At 47.0% G+C, this 22,354-nt stretch overlaps 1 protein-coding gene across 5 annotated transcripts in view; it reads right to left on the reverse strand.

Moving 5' to 3' along the window:
- The window catches only part of gro (TLE family member transcriptional corepressor groucho), a 146,764-nt gene that overhangs the window by 43,450 nt on the left and 80,960 nt on the right, over positions 1–22,354 (reverse strand). For all 5 annotated transcript variants that reach the window (XM_070089860.1, XM_070089859.1, XM_070089861.1 and 2 more), the window contains 2 exons: positions 20,976–21,050; positions 20,036–20,302 (listed from right to left, as the gene is read on the reverse strand). In XM_070089860.1, the coding sequence (XP_069945961.1) occupies positions 20,036–20,302; positions 20,976–21,050 (342 nt within the window). The remainder of the gene's footprint in view (positions 1–20,035; positions 20,303–20,975; positions 21,051–22,354) is intronic.

A 22,354-nucleotide genomic window follows, 5' to 3' on the forward strand; every position in this document is an offset into this window, starting at 1 on the left:
AACAATTCACAACACAATACAGTGGCTGGAACAATTCACAAATGGGGAAATGGACACTAGATGGTGGTGATGGTTCTGGACCACTGAGTAATGGTCCGCAACGGGATGAAAGGTTAGTATGAAGAAACCGGGGTTAACAATGAAAAAGCAGGGGGTTAACAAGGAAGAAACAGGGGTTAACACTGAAAAAACAGGGGTTAACATTGAAGAAACAGGGGGTTAAAGGAGGTTAACACTGAAAAAACGGAGGTTAACATTTAAGAAACAAGGGTTAACACTAAAGAAACGGAGGTTAACACTAAGTGAAGAAATAGGATTAACACTGGATGAAGAGGGGTTGGGGGGAGGGTTAACACTGGTATAAGGGGAAAGGGGATAAAGTGGGTGTTAACACTGGTGTAAGGGAAAGGAGGGGGAGTTAACGCCTGAACGTGGCCACTAAATTATTCACAAGGTAATTGTCTGTTGCAAACCAACACCATCCCCTCACCCCTAAGTTGAATATTATTGATACGGTACTATGAGACTGATATGAAGATGCTGCTTCCCAACCCGCTCTCCCTCTCTTTCTTTCTTTCTTTCTCTCTCTCTCTCTCTCTCTCTCATTCTGATAAGCTATTCTTTTAACTGGATACAACTTGTATACAAATTAGTTTTTAAAATTTAACTAGGCTTTCTTAAAGGCTAGGCTTGCTGAAGCCAGACTTCAAGCTTCGTACCATAATTCGTCCCGCTGAACATAGGAATTTTATGCCTCCCCCCAAACCTTTCCCCCCTCATACCCGTCACTCACTCAGTGTGGAGGCTAGTCAAAAGCTCAAGGAAACACAAGACTATCCTAATAAAAGGCACCTACTAGCCTCCATCCTGACGTTCCTACCCACCCTCTCTTCCTCTCCTACCTTCTCTTTGGATTTTTTCCCTGTCATTCATCCATTATCTCTCTCTCTCTCTCTCAATCTCTTTCTCTGCGAAGGAGTGGGAGGGAAGGGAGGGGAAGAAACAGCAATCATTTTTTAAGGCGCATCAACTCTTGATAACTATTTAGCGCCTGTACAATATAGTTACAATTCATTATATATAAAAAAGGGAGGTAACAACACCCTTCCGTGTCTAAGGAAAATCTAGAACCCGTTTTCAAGTATCTCCGGGTAGGGGGGGGAGGTGACAAGAGTTGCCCCAGTCCTGGGATAGTTGATAGATGTGATAAAATGGTTTAGAGAAACCGGGAAGTTGAAGAATGAGACACTTGTGCAACATGTTGGAATCTTTGTTGAGGAAAAGCTTCGCCACACAGTGACTTCATCAGTCCAATACAAAAGAAAACGGTGAAAATATAGTAGTAGTAGTAGTAGTTCGAGGTATCAGTCCCTCAGCCTGGAATCGATGTGTTTAGATTCCAGGCTGAGGAACTGATTACCTCTAACTACTATTTCTATTTCCACCGTTCTCCCTTGGACTGAAGAAGTCACTGTGTGGCGAAACGTTTCCTCGCTGAAGATTCCAAAATGTTGCACAAGTGTCTCATTCTTTAACATTGTTCCTAGAGCTCTTCATTTGCCGTCTCCCAGTTGCAGCGTTGGCACGATACCCATGTTGAGGCGTGAAAGTGCGCGTCCCCACGCCAGGGAGGGCAGGGTGGCGTATGCTCCCACCACACGCCAAGCCAAGTCAAGCCATCACACGTCCATCCTTGCTGCTAGTCCGCCACCACCACTCCACGTTCGTGGGCTCCATGTTCCGAAGTTTATTCCCTGGACAGTTTTTTCGGCAGCTCTCCTGCCACTTAGCCGTCATTAAAGGTTAGGCCAGATTACGGAGCTCAGAGAAGGGGGGCCCTAATTTGGTAGCCTGCGAGGGTCTGCCGGCTCCGGTTTCGCTAACTCATCCGCGTTTTCATTGCCACTCATACCCATATGACTGGGAATCCAGAAGACCACCAGTTTTCCTGAGTTGAGAGAGAAGGCAGCGTCAGCATGGACTAGTGTTGGCGTTGGGGTGGGGAATGGGTTCGGGGAATAAGGTGAAGAAGGTTGGGGAATGTGGGGGCTGTACTGGGGAAAGGTTGGGGGATGTACATGGATGAAGGATGGTGTATGGTGGGGAGTGATTGGAAGTTAGTGTGGAGAGTTTCAGATATTTTTTTATCAATAGATAAACGCATTCTGCGGATACCTTTTACATAACACGTAAATACTTCCAGCAGGTCTGGCAATTTTTGTGCCGAGATACGATTTGGATAGGGGAAGAGGTGCGAGTTTGGGAGAGGGGTAGCTTGTTTATAAAGGTTGGGGTGAGGAGGTGCAATTTAAATAGGGGTAGTTTAAGGCAGGTGGGACAGGAACATGCCCCTTAACCAATATGCGTGCGGGTGTTTACAAAGAGAGAAAGGTACTACCAATGCAATAATTCCCCCCACCACAGGAATATTCACAAGGCCACACTTCATAACCCTCACACTATCTACTTCCCTCCCTAGCACCCTCACACTCCATAACCCTCATACTAACTAGTTCCCTCCGTAACACCTGGGAGCCAAGCCTGCGGGTGAAGCATCTATCTGCCCCTGTATACAATACACGTATCAACAAACGTAGGGGGAGTGTGAAAAGATTTTATTGAGTGAAGGTGCGAGATGTGCCTGGTCACTAGTAAGGTGTGTACAAGTTGGGGGAATGACAGGAATGTGCTTGTAGTAGGGTAGTAAGGAAGGGTTGAAAAGGGGACGAAGAAGCAGCAGCAGAGAGGGAAAGAACACGTGGGTCAGACATAAGGAGGAAGGAGAGTATGGGCAATAATAGAGCGGGGAGGACTATTACAGGAAGATAAATTAAACATTTTATACTGTAACATATATATATTAATTAAATATTTGACCAATAGGTACATCAATATTATAATTATTATATATATACTGAAGTATATTTATGCATATTACAAGAGAGCGCAGGGTGAAAGTGGGGACACATGCAATATTTTGTGTACTGTACATTCCCAGCATACATACACACGCGCATTCACACAATTCAAAATGAAAAATTTTTTTTTACTCGGGGGGCCAGGAGCCAGGACTCGACCCCCACCTGGAGGTTACCTAGAGGTTATTCCGGGGATCAACGCCCCCGCGGCCCGGTTCATGACCAGGCCTACCGATGGATCAGGGCCTGATCAACTAGGCTGTTACTGCTGGCCGCACGCAGTCCAACGTACGAGCCACAGCCTGGCTGATCCGGCACTGACTTTAGGTATCTGTCCAGCTCTCTCTTGAAGGCAGCCAGGGGTTTATTGGCAATTCCCCTAATGCTTGATGGGAGGCTGTTGAACAGTTTTGGGCCCCGGACACTTATGGTGTTTTCCCTTAGTGTACCAATGGCGCCCCTACTTTTTATTGGGGGCATTTTGCATCGCCTGCCCAGTCTTACTTTCGTAGGGAGTGATTTCTGTGTGCAGATTTGGGACCATTCCTTCCAAGATTTTTCAAGTGTAGATTATGATATATCTCTCCCTCCTGCGTTCCAACGAGTACAAGTCAAGTGCTTCCAAGCGTTCCCAGTAGTTAAGGTGCTTGACAGAACTTATACGTGCAGTAAAGGATCTCTGTACACTCTCTAGATCTGCGATTTCACCTGCTTTGAATGGAGATGTTAATGTACAGCAGTATTCCAGCCTAGAGAGAGCAAGTGATTTGAAAAGGATCATCATGGGCTTGGCATCTCTCGTTTTTGAAAGTTCTCATTATCCATCCTATCATTTTCTTTGCACGTGCGATCGTGGCACTGTTGTAATCCTTGAAAGTGAGATCCTCAGACATTACTACTCCCAGGTCCCTTACATTAGTTTTCCGCTCTATTGTATGGCCAGAGTCTGTAGTATACTCTGTTCTAGTTATTATCTCCTCCAGTTTTCCATAACGGAGTAGTTGGAATTTGTCCTCATTGAACATCATATTGTTTACCGTTGCCCATTGGAAAACTTTGTTTATATCTTCTTGGAGATTAACATAAATCGTTTTCAACTGAAGGCACAAAGAAGTCGACAGTTTGGACGATAGCACACAAACTCATACACTAAAAACCATCTTCACTGGATACGTTTCGGTCCATGTACCTTCGTCACTCCAAAGTACATGGTCCTTGGACCACGGTCCAAGGACAAAAACGTTTCCAATAAAGCTGCAAGTGTCCATCTACAAATCGTTGACGACAACATCCCAGTTTTCACGCCGCCCTCCCTCCCTTCTCTTCCCACGACCCCCAACATTCTCACTAACCCCTGATATAAACACCCGCAACATGACACCAACCCCACCTCCCTCTACCACTTCCCGAATCACACACAACCGGCCAATCATTACCACAATAACCACCACCAGTAGCTAACCAGAGAACCCACTAGTACAGACCAGGTTGAGTCGGCATCAAACTAATTTGGGTCGGTCCATGAGTGGGCCCTGTGGAGGCATTGCACCAAGTTGGGCCAATCAGGGCAACCTAAGCCGCACCAACTTGCACACAACAAAGGCTCAAAGTTCAACATGGAAGGTGAAGTCCTGCTGGTTGACCACTATTGTGATGACACGTAGCCGGGGGATTACTGTGGCTGATGAATGTGAGGAATACCTCAGGGTACCCCTCCCAGGAGAGGTATCACTGAGAAGTATTCCTCACAGAAAGAGCTGGAGAAAGAAATGGAGAAAATGGGGAAAGTTCTGATGGTGATGGGCTGGGTAGTGGTAGTGGGGTGGTTGTGGTAGTGTCGGTGATAAAGGATGGGGAAAATGATAATGGGTGGTAGTGGAGGTGGTAGTATGGGGTAGTGGAGGTGGTAGTATGGGGTAGTGGAGGTGGTAAGGAGTGGCAGGGGTTGGTGGTGGTGGTGTTAGGGAGGTGAAATGTTTGAGAGCGGGTTGGTGTAAGGGAGGGGGCAGTCGTGGTCTACCTGCAAGGTATTCCGGGGGATTAACGCCCCCGCGGCCCGGTCCACGACCAGACCTCCCGGTCTGGTCGTGGTCTGTCAGCGGATCTTCTAATCGGCCCCTCTTCCACGTATCTGCTCTCTTTCCCCCATTTTTTTCCTGCCTTTCCCTCTACAAGGCACTTCCTGCCTTCCTTAACATCCTCAGTGTTTATTAAGAATCTTAAACTTCACTACATTTTACTACCAGCCCTCCTTACCCCCACCACCGTGCGACCAGAAGTAACAGCCTGGTTGGTCAGGCCCTGATCCACCGGGAGGTCTGGTCATGGGTGGGGCGTTGACCCCCGGAACAACCTCCAGGTAGACTCCAGGCAGGAATGGGCCGCGAGGGGCAGGGATAGACCGTCTAGGGCAGGAAGACGGGGGATGTGTGGGGGGAGGAAGAATAAGGAGGAAGAATAAGGCTGTAGTGAAGAGAGAGAAAGAATAATTGGGATAGTGAAGATGGATGGTAAAGAAGATGACAGGGTAACGCAGATGGTGGATCAAGCCAAGACAAAAATATGGAAATATGAGGGGGGGAAAGATTGTGAAAATTGGAGAACTATCGACAGCGGGAGAGAGAGAGAGAGAGAGAGAGAGAGTGAGAGAGTGAGTTTGTTTCTACCTTTATTTACAAGTAACAACTCTTAGTTTGTAAATAAAGGTAGAAACCCTTAACCTAACCTTGTAAAACTCTTGTGTAAAAAGTGAAAGGGGGGAGAGAAGAGAATGAAGGTCGAGATAGAAAAGCCAAAGACAGTAAGAAAAGACAGACAGATACACGATCGGTAGCAAATACCAGGAGGGCGGTTAGGGATGGGAGGGGGAAACTATCAACACGACTAACAATTAGTGAAAGAGATGGGGTAGATTGTCGAGCCTTCACCTCCCTTCCCCCCCCCACCCCCATACAACTGCCACCTACCGCTCGCTCACCTGCTGCCACGTACAACAATAGTCAAACTTACTCCACTTCTGACAATATCAAAAGTAATTCCTTGACAATAACGATAAAGCTACACTAATTACATTAAGACTGAAAAGGGTTGCAGAACAACTTAAAGTTTGTATGTAAAGCGAAACGCTGCCACAATACAAGCTTGTTTAAAGTGCGGAGCAAGCCTCTGTGACGATGTTTTACAGTGAAAAGCTTTACCAAAGAAAGCTTGATGTGCACCCGAAGAATCTTGACTGGTGACAGCAGCATTTCCTTGAATGCAAAAGCTTTTTTTGCAACTCGTGTGTGTCATGTCATGCACATCAGTCTGTGCATAACATGTCCTGCCTGGTGCAAGTCAGTGATCAGTATGGTGTAAACATCACTGCAATTTAGTCTCGGTTCTCTACCTACCTGCTTCCTCCTTGACGGAACACACTTCATGTTGCAGGCGTTACCTAATTCTTACCTCACTGTCTGCCCCTCCTTCCTCCATCCATCTGTCTCTCCCTCCATCCCCACCCCTCACTTTCCACTGACTACCTTTTTATTCTGCCTCCCCATTATTCACTCACTCTCTTCCTTTCCTCACAACTGACTGACTCCTACACCACTCTCTACTCTCTCTCCTCCCTCCCACTACTTCAATCATTTCATTTCCATCTCCCCCCACTATTAACTGATTCTCTCGTCTCCCCTCCATATCACTCACTCTCTCCCACCCACAACTATCTCCCTCTGCCCGCACGCATCTCGTCTTTCCAAGACTTTTATCCTCCCATCTCATACATTACACTTCTCCCCTTTCACACGTCCCCTCTATTTCCCCCTCACGCCAACACCACACAATGCCATCCCCGTTTTCCAGCATCTTCTGCTTCCCTTCCTTTTAAAATAAATTCAGGATATGCAGGAATGCGATAATTTGTGAAGGTCGTGATAATGTTGCAGTAGCCAAGAACACAGTTGATATCTGCAATAGCTGTCAACTATTGGGGGCTAAACTATAGTCTTAATGGAGGGGGTGATCACTGCCAGCCTGAGTGCCGTTCCTCAATAAACTCACCCCTTGGGAGAAAGGAGGGCAAGGGGGGCACCCAACTTTACTGTTGCTGCTGAAAAATATTTGGACGTCTTCCTGAAACCATTTGAATATTCCACTCTCCCTTGTTATATATACCTCCTGCCTTGTCTTCCCGTCTGTTTTCATTCAAGTCTGCTGTTGACTTGGGCACTGCCTGTCAGTGTTGCAGTCACATGTATGTGTGTCTGTTAGTCATCAGATCTGGTTACTCATGTGTGTATATACACACAAATATATATATATATATATATATATATATATATATATATATATATATATATATATATATATATATATATATATATATATATATATATATATAGTCCACACCTAGTGACAATTGTGCAACCCACAGCTTTGCAGAAGTGGCTAAAAAAAGGCTTCAAGGAAAAATATTTGGACGTCTTCCTGAAACCATTTGAATATTCCACTCCCCAGGATACATACAAGTGAAAGCACACAAACTAGCTGCGTCTCCAGACACGATAATGTGTGTACTTAAAACATCATACTTGAATTATCTTTATACTTAACTTTCCTTACAATTCTCAAACGAATGTTATTTAGATTAGATTATACTAGGCATGATTTACCTGTCACTACTCTACCAAGTCTTCCTCCACATGCCCACCTGGGTTCCTATTTCCCGCCATACTGGTGCTGCCACTTATAGGCCTACCAAGTTCAGTCTGCACTGCGCTTCCTCTGCCTCATTCTGGTAGCCGACGTCACTCAGTCAACAGGTGTCTATACTCCGTCTCACTCTCACGGGCATGGCTCTCCGGGCCTGGGCAACTTACACACTGCCTGTGTACAAGACCCCAAATAAAGTAACGTTGCCTCCGAAGAATATCATTCATTCCCGCTACCAGATCAACACGTAATCCTTCAAAGATACACAAACCAGTTAAGCAACTTTACCGATATACGTTATTTAAGAGATTAGGTTAGATCAGACTGTGGTTTATATACGGAAAATTTAACAGATTATAATATGCCAACCTGCGACCCCTACGAAAGTAAAAGACTGGGCAGGCGGTGCAAAGCACCCCCAATGAAAAGTAGAGGCGCAATTGGTACACTAAGAGAAAACACCATGAGTGTCCGGGGCCCAAGACTGTTGAACAGTCTCCCACTATGCATAAGGGGAATTAACAATAGGCCCCTGACTGCCTTCAAGAGGGAGCTGGACAGATACTTAAAGTCGGTGCCGGATCAGCCGGGCTGTGGTTCGTATGTTGGACTACGTGCGGCCAGGAGTAACAGCCTGGTTCATCAGGCCCTGATCCACCGGGAGGCCTGGTCGTGGATCGGGTGGCGAGGGCATTGATCCCCGGAATGCCTTCCAGGTAGACTCCAGGTAGGTAGACCCGTTTCAAAGAGTTGTCCTACTAACGCGGCCTGGTCCCAGGCCTCCCTGTTGATTATTTGGTCAACCAGGCTCTTGCTGACGAATATGATTCATTTGCGACACTTCAGTATCAATTTCGGAAATAAAGATCCCAAGGTGTGGCACCAACACTGACTTACTCGTCAACATCTTGGTACTGTATACAGTTACAATAACGTTACAGGGAGTTACTGTTGGCAGCACATCGGCCCGCATATGTGAAAGCCATAATAACTTGCAGCGTGAGCCCCCACCGAGAGTACCGTATATCCGACCGTCAAACAATTGCGTATTCGGTCTAGTGTCACAGTTAAACACTTTACGTTCTAAACCAGTGACGATATACTGACGATGACCAGGAGGGAGGGCTGACTGTACCGTCCGCACCCTTGTTCCCCGTTTTCTGCACGCGATCCGAATGTTTGTATCGCCCTTATGCATTATTGCATCTACAAGCGTTATGGTATGCTGTAAACAGAATCAAACCTACTCCTGTCGGGCTGCAATACTGGAAAATCTCTAAAACCTATTAAAAATATCTTGTATATTTAAACCTAATCTAAATAACAAATGCTGAAATTTAGTGAAAGAGTGAGAGAAATTTACAAAAGATTTAGGAAAGATGAATACCTTACGAATTTTATGATTCTACATACCTGGAGGTTACCTGGAGGTTATTCCGGGGATCAACGCCCCCGCGGCCCGGTCCATGACCAGGCCTTCCGATGGATTAGGGCCTGATCAACTAGGCTGTTACTGCTGGCCGCACGCAGTCCAACGTACGAGCCCCAGCCCGGCTGATCCGGCACTGACTTTAGGTATCTGTCCAGCTCTCTCTTGAAGGCAGCCAGGGGTTTATTGGCAATTCCCCTAATGCTTGATGGGAGGCTGTTGAACAGTTTTGGGCCCCGGACACTTATGGTGTTTTCTCTTAGTGTACCAATGGCGCCACTACTTTTTATTGGGGGCATTTTGCATCGCCTGCCCAGTCTTTTACTTTCGTTGGGAGTGATTTCTGTGTGCAGATTTGGGACCATTCCTTCCAAGATTTTCCAAGTGTAGATTATGATATATCTCTCCCTCCTGCGTTCCAACGAGTACAAGTCAAGTGCTTCCAAGCGTTCCCAGTAGTTAAGGTGCTTGACAGAACTTATACGTGCAGTAAAGGATCTCTGTACACTCTCTAGATCTGCGATTTCACCTGCTTTGAATGGAGATGTTAATGTACAGCAGTATTCCAGCCTAGAGAGAACAAGTGATTTGAAAAGGATCATCATGGGCTTGGCATCTCTCGTTTTGAAAGTTCTCATTATCCATCCTATCATTTTCTTTGCACGTGCGATCGTGGCACTGTTGTGATCCTTGAAAGTGAGATCCTCAGACATTACTACTCCCATAGTGAATGAGTACTCCCTGAGTGCCAGTAGTGAATGAGTACTTACTCCCAATGTGCCTTACCCATCCACACCAAGCTCCTAAGACCAGGGCACTGCATCAAGGCAGAACAGCGGGTCAAGGTGGGAGGTAAAGTGAGTCTGGGGAAACATGAAGCCCACAACTGTTGTCTGCTGACCACCCACCCAGCTTGTCACATGAAGCACCGGTTGGGGGAGTGAGTAGCCAGGAGGGGAGAAGAGACGGGGAAGAGGGAATGAGAGCGAAAGTAGGAAGGACGGCGGGGAAGAGATGGAGAGTGGAGGGGAGAGGCCGGACACAGCTGCCATCTGTCCACTCCAGCGTACAGGGGAGATCATTACACAAGGGAAGGATGGGGAGGCGGTGGACGACACCAGAGAGGGGAGGGGGGGGGGGAAGCGAGGATCATATCTCAAATGGAGGGTACCCTGGATAACTCCATGGATGGAAGAGGGAGGGGGGGGGGGTGCTGGGGACCACACCAGCCCAGGAAAGGTGGATGAGGCAATGGTTTGTCTACCTACCTAGTGGGTGATCAGGGTGGGGGAGGGGCGGTCAACGCCCCCACGGCCCGGTCCATACCAGGCCTCTTGGTGGATCAGGGCCTGATCATCTAGGCTGTTACTGCTGGCTGTACGCAATCCATTGTACGAACCACAGCCCGGGTGGTTGACTTTGGGTATCTGTCTAGTTCTCTTATGTATGCTGGGAGGTTGTTAAACAATCTTGGGCTCCAGACACTTATTTTTTTTTCTTAGTGTATTCACGGCGCCCCTGCTTTTCAATAGTGCTTCAGAGTGTGTCAGGGAAGGACAGAGCCCGCTTCCTGCCAGTGAGAGCCCGTCATGCAGGGGACTTTCTAACCATACCCCCGGCCGGGATTGAACCCGCGGTCATAGAGTCTCAAAACTCCAGCCCGTCGCGTTAGTCACTAGACCAGCTAGCCACAATAAGATTCATCCAACTAGGTATATTTCTACACCATAGGAAGGTTAGCACAGGCACCTCTGTGACCACAAATGCAAGTTTTTACAGACGAATCTCCAGCTAGCGTGGCCGTGACGAACTCTAGCTCAAGTCCCTTCACTGCCGTCAACATGACTTAAGAAATCGTAATGACACGATTGCAAACAAACTTTCTGTTGGCTGTTCCCAACTCCAGCCTTGGCACACGCCTCGACCCACAGACCATCCGCATTGGTGTTTCCCTTCGACTTGCCGCCCCTATTCTCGCCGAACACAGGTGTATTTGTGGCAGTGAAGCAGCAGACCGATTCGGGTACCATGGTCTCGTGTGCCGTAAATTCGAGGGAAAGATTGCAAGACATGAGGAGGTTAATAACATTATCACGAGGAGAATGAAAAGATGGAGGTTATTCCGGGGATCAACGCCCTCGCGGCCCGGTCCATGACCAGGCCTCCCGATGGATCAGGGCCTGATCAACTAGGCTGTTACTGCTGGCCGCACGCAGTCCAACGTACGAGCCCCAGCCCGGCTGATCCGGCACTGACTTTAGGTATCTGTCCAGCTCTCTCTTGAAGGCAGCCAGGGGTTTATTGGCAATTCCCCTAATGCTTGATGGGAGGCTGTTGAACAGTCTTGGGCCCCGGACACTTATGGTGTTTTCCCTTAGTGTACCAATGGCGCCCCTAATTTTAATTGGGGGCATTTTGCATCGCCTGCCCAGTCTTTTACTTTCGTAGGGAGTGATTTCTGTGTGCAGATTTGGGACCATTCCTTCCAGGATTTTCCAAGTGTAGATTATGATACATCTCTCCCTCCTGGAGAGGGTATTTGGGGGTCAACGCCCCCGCGGCCCGGTCTGAGACCAGGCTTCGTGGTGGATCAGGGTCTGATCAATCAGGCTGTTACTGCTGGCTGCACGCAAACTGACGTCCGAATCACAGCCCGGCTAGTCAGGTACTGACTTTAGGTGTCTGTTCAGTGCCCTCTTAAAGAGCCAGGGGTCTACTGGTAGTCCCCTATAGGCAGTTGAACAGTCTTGGGCCCCTGACACTTGGTGTCTCAGTATACTCGTGGCACCCCTGCATTTCATTGGGGGAAATGATGCATCTCCTGCCGAGTCTTTTGCTTTCATGGGGGAATGTTGCATCTCCTGTCGAGTGGTAGAGGAAGTGGAATATTCAAACGGCTTCGGGAAGAAATCCAAATATTCTTCCTTGATGCCTTTTTATCCACTTCTCCGAGGCTATGGATCTCACAATTTACACAAGAGGTGGACCCCATCCTATATATATATTCTTTCTTTTCTTTCAAAGTACCAGCCGTATCCCACCGAGGTGGTGTGGCCCAAAAGGAAAAACAAAAGTTTCTCCTCTCAAATTTAGTAATATATACAGGAGAAGGGGTTACCAGCCCCTTGTTCCCGGCATTTTAGTCGCCTCTTACGACACGCATGGCTTACGGAGGAAGAATTCTGTTCCACTTCCCTATGGAGCATATATATATAATGTTACTCTTCCTGAGCTCATCTTTCATCCTGGTGTGTTAGAGGAACATAATGAGCTCATCTTGCATCCAACATTCGACTCGAGGAAGGGGCGGTTTTTCCACTCATGCCTTCCCCTCCCTTTAAACCCCGTCATCAGAATTACATCTATTATCTTCCCTCGTGTCATTAATCCAACCGAGCCATTTCCCCCCCCCTCCCTGTTGTTCTCTTGAAAGCCATTGTCAGAATGTCTAGGGATACCTGTACTTACCTGTATCCGCCTCCGGAGGTCACTGCCCCCGCTGCCCGATCCCGGACCAGTTTCAAAACACAGCCATCTGAGCAAGATGATTATCTTTGGCTTAGAGACTTCGTACTTTTTATATACCTTTGATGAACTGCCAGAGTTTTCCTACTCCCGAAGTACAGCCTTGAGCCAGGCTTATCTAGTGCTTGCCTGGTCAACCAGGCTGTAAATACTAGAGGCCCGTTGAACCACATATCCATCACAACCTGGTTGACCTGGCACTTGGAGGTACTTTTTAAGTTTTCCCATCAGAACAAAGGGGAAGTGAAGGGGGGGGGAGGGTTACGTAGGCCTACAAAAGTTGCTATTTTTTCCATGCCTCACAACTTCAACCATAATAACTCGCCATAATCCATCACCATTAACATCCACCTCCACCCTGTCAACCCACTAACCTTTCTCACTAACAATCCAACCCCAGCTTAATCGACCAGGCCAGGAGGCCTAGTCTGGGACCGTGCCGCGGGGGCGGTGACTACCAGAAGCGACTCCAGGCAAAATCCTTCCATCACATGGTCAAATAATATAAACATCTCCACTTTCCACCACCTACCATCACCAATAAGTCAATCCATCGCCACCATAACCAACTGCCATTTCCTTGACCACAAATCACCACCACATCCTCGACCACTAACCAGGACCAAGACCCCTACTACCACTAACCACTACCACCACCTCTTCCACCGCTATCACTACTACTTCCTCTTTCACCACAACCACAATCACTTCCTTGACCACTACCACCATTTTCACGACCACATTCGGGGTAACAGAACGCCACCAGTATCAAATGAAACACAACCACCCCATCCCTGCAACCCTTAAGTGGAAGGATGAGAAAGGGATACATAGAGGGAGTACAAAGAGAATAGGTAAGAGGGAAAGGGGAAAGGTAAGAGGGAAAGGGGAAAGGTAAGAGGGAAAGGGGAAAGCTCTGAAACCGAATAACAAGAATTTATTTTAGAGTTCATATATTTCCAGAAGGGAGAATGGGGGAGGGAGGGTAAAAAGAAGGGTATGAAAGGGTAATAAAAAAGGTAGGAGAATAGGGGGCAGGGAAAGAGGAGGAAAAGTTGACCTAAAGTGAAAGGAGAAAAAGGAAGAGGAGTGTCTATTGCAGGAAGAGGGGGAAGAGAGAGAAAGAGACAGACACAGAGTACGCTCACACCTTGAGTATGCTCCACTTTCTTGGTTTGCCTGCCCCCCCCCCCTCGGCTGCGACTGCTTGGCAGAGTAGAGAACAGAGCAAGATCTCTCGTTGGGACCCATCCTGGATAGATCGGTCATTTCAGCAGAGCCTTCAACACAGGAGGGATGTGGGTGGCCTTACTGTTATATATAAGGCCAACATTGTCAAAGTACCTCAACTTGGTTCCACTTCGAGGACAGCGTGAAAAAAGCTTCTATACCACAAGACGGGCAGAAAGCAGCAACTTCACTCTGGCTGTACCCTTCTCCACAACATCACTTCATCTGAGATCATTTATTCCCAGGATGACTTGAGTCTGGAACACGTTCGTACATCATTATGATGTCAACAAGATAAAGTCAGTTGATCAAATAAAAATGCTGGCCCACAGATGGCTCCAACTTCATCCGGTTCCCTACTTGTATGTTTCATAATAAAAATGCTTTCAAATGAGCTGATGTAGGTAACAGCTCTTAGCTTGTCAATAAAGTTAGGGATTCTTAACCTAACCTTGTCAAACCCAGTGTAAAAAAAAAAATACAGAGACAGACAGACAGGGGAGGGGTAACTAGGGAGTGTGTGGTGAAGTATGGAGGGAGGGAGCAGTACGCCTGAGTGATCCCAACACAGCCAGTTATGGGTATGATAACCAACATTGGCAGGGGTGGGGGAGGGGGGAAACCCCCAAACATTATGGTGGGTGGTGAGCGAGGGAGTAAAACCAGGAATGGAGGGGAAAGGGAGCAAGGAGCAGGAAACGGGAGGGAAGGAAGAAGAGACAGGATCCTTGTTTCAAAATTATAACATTAATTAAGTTGATTGATACCTTTAACCCAACACTTTACACTTCCAGTAGGTACTGGAGTTTCTTACTCACAGCACTGGAGTCCCTTCCAGAGGTCACCGCCGCCCGAAGTCTATATGTCTGTATCTGTCTGCCTGTGTGTCTCTGCTTATCTGTCTCTCTGTCTGCCTGGAGTATATCAAATTCCCTGAAGAATGGCGTTATGGCAACTGTTGACAGCTCGGTGACATTTGATAAATGGGCGCTCGGGGAACCCTTTGTTTTTTTTTTCTTTTTTTCTTTCACTGATACACACCACAACCTGTCTGATCAGGAACTTTTTTTTTTTGAGGAATCTGGCGAGTTCCCTTTTACCTGGAGGTTATTCCGGGGATCAACGCCCCCGCGGCCCGGTCCATGACCAGGCCTTGAAGACAACTAATACATAAAGGGCGTTGAAAAGTCGTGGTACTTTAACACTACTGAAATTCTCTCTCTCTCTCTCTCTCTCTCTCTCTGTATTCACTGCTCTCACGATTTACACTGAAGGTATCCTGCACCGTCTGCCAAGCCTCGGGTGTTCATACGAAGTAATTTCAATGTGGAGGTTTAGTACCAATCCCTCTAGTATCTTCCAGTTGTAAATTATGATGCATCTTTCTCACCAATGCTTCAAGGAATACTGTTTTAGGAATTTAAGCTCTCCCAGTAATTTAGGAGCTTGACTGAATTTATACGAGCTATAAACTACATTCTCCACCTCAACAATTTCGCCTGCCCTGAGGGTGGCCGTCAATACCCAGCAATGTTCCAGCCTCGGGAGAACCAATCCTTGCAGGTACTGGAGTGTTTTGTACATATTCCCCTGGCCGCGACCAACAGCAGTGGGCTAACACACAGGCACCTATTGAAACTTCTAGGTGGGCAGGGGCTGCAAGGAAACTGACGCACATGTCTTTCCGCTCCAGGAAATCTAACCCAGGACCTTTACACTGGGAACTAAACTGTCTCACCAATGAGCTACGCTGCAGTCATGGTAGGAGTGGAAAGTGGAGGGAGAAAGCAGGAGGAAGAGGAAAGGGATACTTTTGATATACCTCTGGCGAGTTTCGATATTTTTTCTACTCCCGATGCACGGCCCTAGACCAGCCTTGTCTGGTCTAGGCTGTTGCTGGCGGTCTGCTGGCCCACATATCCATCGCAGCCTGGTTGATTTGGTACTTGGTAGAGATACTTTTGCAGTATTTGCCTTAGTTTTGGCTAGTGATTTTATCTATGTCTGCTGTGAAGATGAAAACGGTAAAGACACCAGGCCAGTGTCTTGGGGAATTCAGCTTTTTACTTAGCTAAGTCTAAATTTAGCTTTTTTTACTTAGCTAAGTCTAAATTTAGCCTTGTTTGCTTTTTTCTCTGTCTTCAGAAAACAAAAATCATTTGCCTTTTCTTCTTGTACCTAATTTAACTCATCTCACGAGTTGTCACCCCATAGTCACATTTGTAAAATGAATTCGTGAAATTCATATAGGTGACATCTGCATTTTGGTTTTCTTCCAGCCTCCGTGATTTTGTGGTAATGGTTTAGTAGTTGTAACAAGTATCACCCAAAAATCTGTATCACCCCCACCTACATACATGACATCGCACTCATATCAATTAATGCTGCGTTATAGCCACCCCGTGCACTATTTTTTTTTCGCATCCCGGACTCGAATGGTATCTCTTACCACGTGAAAATACGTCCCTACCCTCACAAGTACAATTACAAAGGTTCATGACGCCACGGAAGAACTAAGCAGATTTACAGTTTCCCTCACCCTCTTTGTATTCTAACAAAAATATTGACATTTAGCACCCCACCCCACATACGTTATCTTCCTCTCCGCTCCCAATACACTCTTATCCTTCCCCACCTCACACATAAATCTCACCCTCCATTTTAACCATACTCTTTTATGCTTTCCCCACCTCGCAAATCTCTCACTCCACCCTAACCATACACTCTTATCCTTCTCCACCTCGCTTAAATCTCACCCTCCATCCCAACCCTGCACTTTTCCTCGCCTCACATACTCAACCCTGACCCTTCACTACCCTATCAAACTTCCCCTCTCCCCATCTCATCAACAACCAAGAAATCTGAGGGGTCCGTGGCGTGAGTAATTGTCTATGAATGACAGGAGATGACTTCATACACCACCCCAGTAGCGTATAATCCAGGGGGAAGGAGATCTAACATGGAGGGGTGGATAAGGAGCCAGAAAGAGGCTGCAAGAGTGGGTCAACAAGTGTAGTTGCTGGAGTTCATTACAAACAAATGCAAGGGCGTACGTTAGACTGCGTGCGGCCAGCAGTAACAGCCTAGTTGATCAGGCCCTGATCCATCGGGAGGCCTGGTCATGGACCGGGCCGCGGGGGCGTTGATCCCCGGAATAACCTCCAGGTAACCTCCAGGTAGACGTGGCTGTAACCAAAATCAGCAATACTGCCAGGAACCGGGCAAGACGAGGGCAATGCAAACACAACAGGGATATTTCTTTCTTTATCCGTATATGCCTTCGCCACTATGTACAATATTTAAAGTTAGCAGTATAATAAGACGGAGCAGAGCTACTCAAAGCAGGAATAGATTCGACCAGACTAAGCAAGAATGCGCCTCACAGCATGGTAAGCGGGTGTGATATCACTTAAGCTGCGGAGCCGACTCTCACTTAAGTCTACCTGGAGGGTATTCCGGGGAACAACGCCCTCGCGGCCCGGTCCACGACCAGGCCTCCCGGTGGATCAGGGCCTGATTAACTAGGCTGTTACTACTGGGCGTATGTAGTCCAACATACGAACCACAGCCCGGTTGATCCGGCACTGACTTTAGGTATCTGTCCAGGAAACTTATGGTGTTTTGTCTTAGTATACTAATGGTGTCCCTACTTTTCACTGGGCGTATGTTACATCGCCTGTGTGGTGGATTAAACTGGACAATTAATATAGCGGTAGGGCCCCCACAACCGCTATACTCTCAATTGCCAGTTCGCTGATCGAGAAGGCATGTCAATGAGTGTGTGATGAACAGCAAATGAACATACTTGGCGCACGTCACAATGACACACTGTTATTATAATCAATTTAAGTCCTAATCCCCTAAGGGCCATATAGCATGACATATTACAGAACGAATAAGGGTAAGCAAGAACAAACACGTACGATATATGGAGGACTGTAATACGCCTACTGGCACCGGTTGCTTGGCTAGGCTCAAAGACTATCGTTTACCTGAGGGTCATTAAGTTAAGGCTGCATGTAACTTGTACACCACTAGTCAGGCCGGGTCACCATTAACCACTGTTCACACCGGGTCACCCCAGCGTTTGGGTTTCGACCCAAAGTCGGAGTTGGCCCTAAGAAGAGAGACCACCACCGGAATGAAGACACCAACTACACATCACTGACAGCAGCTAATTGTTACACAACAATAACACAAGAAGACTTGTTCTCCCCCTCCCTTCCGTTATAGAGCATAAGACACCACGCTAACAGGACTGCAATCATCCATCCCCGGCCGTAGGGATGGAATCACTGGGCCCCTGCAGCAAGCCCATTAATTAATGGTTCCTTCACATGTACATCACCAATCCTCCTTCACATGTACATCACCAATCCTCCTTCACATGTACATCACCAATCCTTGCTGTATAGCCCTTGTGGCTTAGCGCTTCTTTCTGATTATAATAATCACCAATCCTCCTCCTCCGGGAGGCCAGCGACGGGCCATCACCTAATTAAGACCCAAGCCAGGAGTGTTCCTGACAAGTGTGTGAATAACTGGACAGACAGGTGTAACCTTGATGCTGGTGACATTAGGCAAATTTTATTTATATTCAATTTCTGTAACTCTTACGACTTCCTTTATTAAAGATAACCAAAATTAATTTGAAGCCTGTTCCACCAGTAAGCAATTATATTGCCATTTTTTCTTACCCCACAAACTACAGAAAAATTGTTCAAATTTACTCTCATGACAGCAATATCCTATGTCTCAACAAAAAGTTCGCACATGTACACACACGCGCAAGCGCACACACACAACTTCCTGTAATCATCAGACTGGTGGTTTTATTAAGGACATCACTGCCTGAGTGACTCGACTAGCTGGTCTAGTGACATGAGGAAATGACTGAGCGGCTGGATGACTGTGTATCTAAAGCCCCTGGGAAACTGTCTACAGTACACAAAACCCGCACATAAAAGAGGAGCTTACTACGACATTTCGGTCCGACTTGGACCATTTACAAAGTCCAAGTCGGACCGAAACGTCGTCGTAAGCGCCTCTCTTATGTGCGGGTTATTTGTGTATCGTTCCAGTCACGGTATGGTGCCCTTTTTTGTTATTTATAAACTGTCTACAGCCCTGTACGACTGTGTTCCGTGTCTAAGCTCCTAGACGACAGTATGGATGTGGCTGGACGATTGTGCGGATGTGGCTCCTAGACGACCGTGTAGATGTATTTACAGCCTTTGGCCTATTGTGTCAACTGCCCTGAGCAGTTATGTAGGTGTGTCTGCATCCCCTGGAAGAGGTACGTACGTACGTGTGTGTGTGTGTGTGTGTGTGTGTGTGTGTGTGTGTGTGTGTGTGTGTGTGTGTGTGTGTGTGTGTACTCACCTAGTTGAGGTTGCGGGGGTCGAGTCCGAGCTCCTGTGTGTGTGTGTGTGTGTGTGTGTGTGTGTGTGTGTGTGTGTGTGTGTGTGTGTGTGTGTGTGTGTGTGTGTTTGTGTGTAGCCCCTGGAAGTCTGAGTGACAGTGTACACCTGCTGTAAGCTACAAGGGAAGATGCTAAATGGTTTCACCACTGCAGAGCCTCACAAGACCTACCTGTGCTCTGGTACAGGGAAAGTATCGCCTCTGACTACCACCAGAGGGGCAGAGAAACAAGTGCCGGAGTGGGCCCAACAAGAAAAGAGTAAACATTTGAGAGAGTCAGAGAGGCAAGGAAAGGAGGAAGGGAAGAGAGGAGGCGAGGAAGAGAAGCAAGACAGGAAACGAGACGAGGCGAGCCAGCGAAGATAGAATAGGCAATTGAGGAAAAAGGCAATAGATGAGAGGGACAAGAGAAGGAGAAAGGAAAGAGTGCGACATAAAAGAAGGAACGTGGAGTTGATACATGTGGGTGGGTGAGCCTCCAGCCGCCCAGACAGCCCCAGAGAGGACACCAGGTATAACATACTATCACTAACATTAATCTCAAGGCAGAGGCGGCTCAGAACAAGTGTCCACTGGGGGACCAAACAGCCCCGGGTAACACAAGGTTTAAGATACTAGGAACAAGTGTCTACTGGGAACCAGACAGTCCCAGAGAACACAAAGTTTAATATATTAAGAACAAGTGTTCGCCCGAGGATGTGGGACACAAGCCATAAGAACAAGTATCCACTGGAAGGGGTTAGAGGATAGAGAGGACACGTAATACACTAAGAACAAAGTGTCTACTGGAGTGGACCCATCACTGGAAGGTACTCACAGCACGTTCGTCAAGTAGTGCAGCGGCGCGTTCCTCAGCTCGCTCTCTCTTATCGTCGGAGCGTCCCAGGTCGGGCTTGCCCAGCACGGAGAGCGGGTGTGTGGGCAACCCCATCAGCGAGGCGGATGACACAGCGGAGAGGAGACCTGGAGGAGCGCCCGTGGACGGAGGCAGACCCGGCATGCCCGCCAACGACGGGTGCGGTGCCATGGGTAGCGTGGGGGCGTGGGCACCGTGGGGGATGCCCGCTTGCGCGTGCATCTGTTGCTGTACACAAACATTACGTAAGAAAGGGGACTCCAGAAGGGTACTACAAGGAGACCAAAAATGAGCACTATAAGGGGACTAAAATGAGTACAATAAGTAAACGGACTCTCCTAGAGTACTAGCCCGTGCAAAAGACAATATATATAATTTTTGTAACTACAAGTATCATTCCTGTATCTATCCACTGAAAATCACTGGACAATGATCCCTAACTGTGTACTTAATACGGTCTTTTTCAAAAAATATACAAAATATTCTATGTACCTGGTGGTCGGTACAGTACCAAAAACAAAAATATTGACAAATCTATTTGCTCCTTTCACACTACATATAGCAGTAACTAATTTGAAGTGATAAACTATGAAAATATCTGTACAGCACAAAATGCACAGCACCAATGGTACCACACAAAATGTGCTGATTTAACCGTGAGGCCCAAATTATGAAGTCGTTTGCACGAGAAAAAAAAAATGAAACAATGGGGGGTTGCAAGAGGGGCAGGATGGAGATTGCAATATGGGTGGGATGGGCGTCGGAGGATGAAATCCAGACTTTTGCTTGGAAGGATGAATTAGGAGGGTAAGGGAGGTAAGGCTGAGGATAAAACTTTACCCCGATAACTGTTTAGGATAAGGAGAGAAAGTAAGAGGGATAAGATTGAGGGGAAACTCACCCCAATGATTGCGTTGAGTTCCGTCATTGTAACCTGCTTCGCCCGCTCCACCGCCGTGGCCACCTGCTGCTGGTGCTGCGAGAGGAGACAATTAATACCATCTATAACACACCCACAAAAAAATGTGTTGGTAAAGAAATACCTTTGACAAAACACACACAGACACACACACAGACACACGCACACAGACACACGCACACAGACACACACACACACAGACACACACACACACAGACACAGACACACACACAGACACAGACACACACACACACACACACACACACACACAAAACTAGGTTCCAGCAATCACGTGGTACTCAATTTTAAGTACACCATGAATGGGGGCAAAAAAAGAAACGAAGGGACTAAGAGGACCTAGGACTATAGAAAGGGGAACTCTGATTGGCATGTAATTTTTTGGAGAGAACGGGAAGAGAAGCAAACAGCTGTACAAGAAAGGAAGAAGGTAACAGACTCAAAGCATAAAACAACAGTACACTCAAAATTTAATAAAAAAAAAGTAAAGATGTCAAGGGAAAGTGCAAGAGAGCTTGGAACAGAGTAAATCAAACCATATAAAACCAAGAAATAAGCAGGAGAGCTAGAAACTACTGAGCAAAGTCATGGGATTATGAGGCGAGGACAGACCGGACAGTCCAGCATGGGCGGAGAGAAGTTGCAAATATTAGAGAGAAAGGGCAAGGGGTAAACATAACGAGTACATCTACAGAATTACAAACTGGATAATGTGAACGGCATGTGAAAAGACAGCATCCAGGAGCTTCAACAAAAAATTCTTCAAGTGACGTGGCCTGAAAAGTGGGCCCATACCTGGTCAAACACGCACGCCAATTCAACCTTGAACTCACGACAGACAAATAACTGCACTGAGGGAGCATACTTCAAATCAACAAGAGACCAGGTCAGATCAACCAGTGTGTCTCCATCAGTATCTGGCAAGATGCAAGCCTTAGTCTCTCTCACACCAGAACCCAACAAATGTACTATAAGGAGAGGTTAAGTGACTAAACCTAATGAGCTTGGAGAGAAAGATAAGGTGAGATATAACTACGATACAAAATCTTAAGAGGAATTTACAGGGCAGATGGGAACAGACTGTTAAAGTTGACCACAATCAAAAGAACACAGGTGGAAGCTGAAGACACAGGTGACCCAAAGGAATGTACGTAATTCTTTTAGTCTCAGAGTGGCTGAAAAGTAAAATGAGTCGGACGAGTTAGTGGTGGAGGCAAACCCAATACACAGCTTCAAAAGTGGATATGGCAAGGCCCAAGAGGCTAGAAATTAGTGATGACGATCAGTCTCCACCCCTGAAAACACAACTCGGTGATATCCATCCATCCAATCCCATTCCTTCC

The sequence above is a fragment of the Cherax quadricarinatus genome, chromosome 30 (assembly GCF_038502225.1).
Source record: "Cherax quadricarinatus isolate ZL_2023a chromosome 30, ASM3850222v1, whole genome shotgun sequence".
NCBI classification, from domain to species: Eukaryota; Metazoa; Arthropoda; class Malacostraca; order Decapoda; family Parastacidae; genus Cherax; species Cherax quadricarinatus.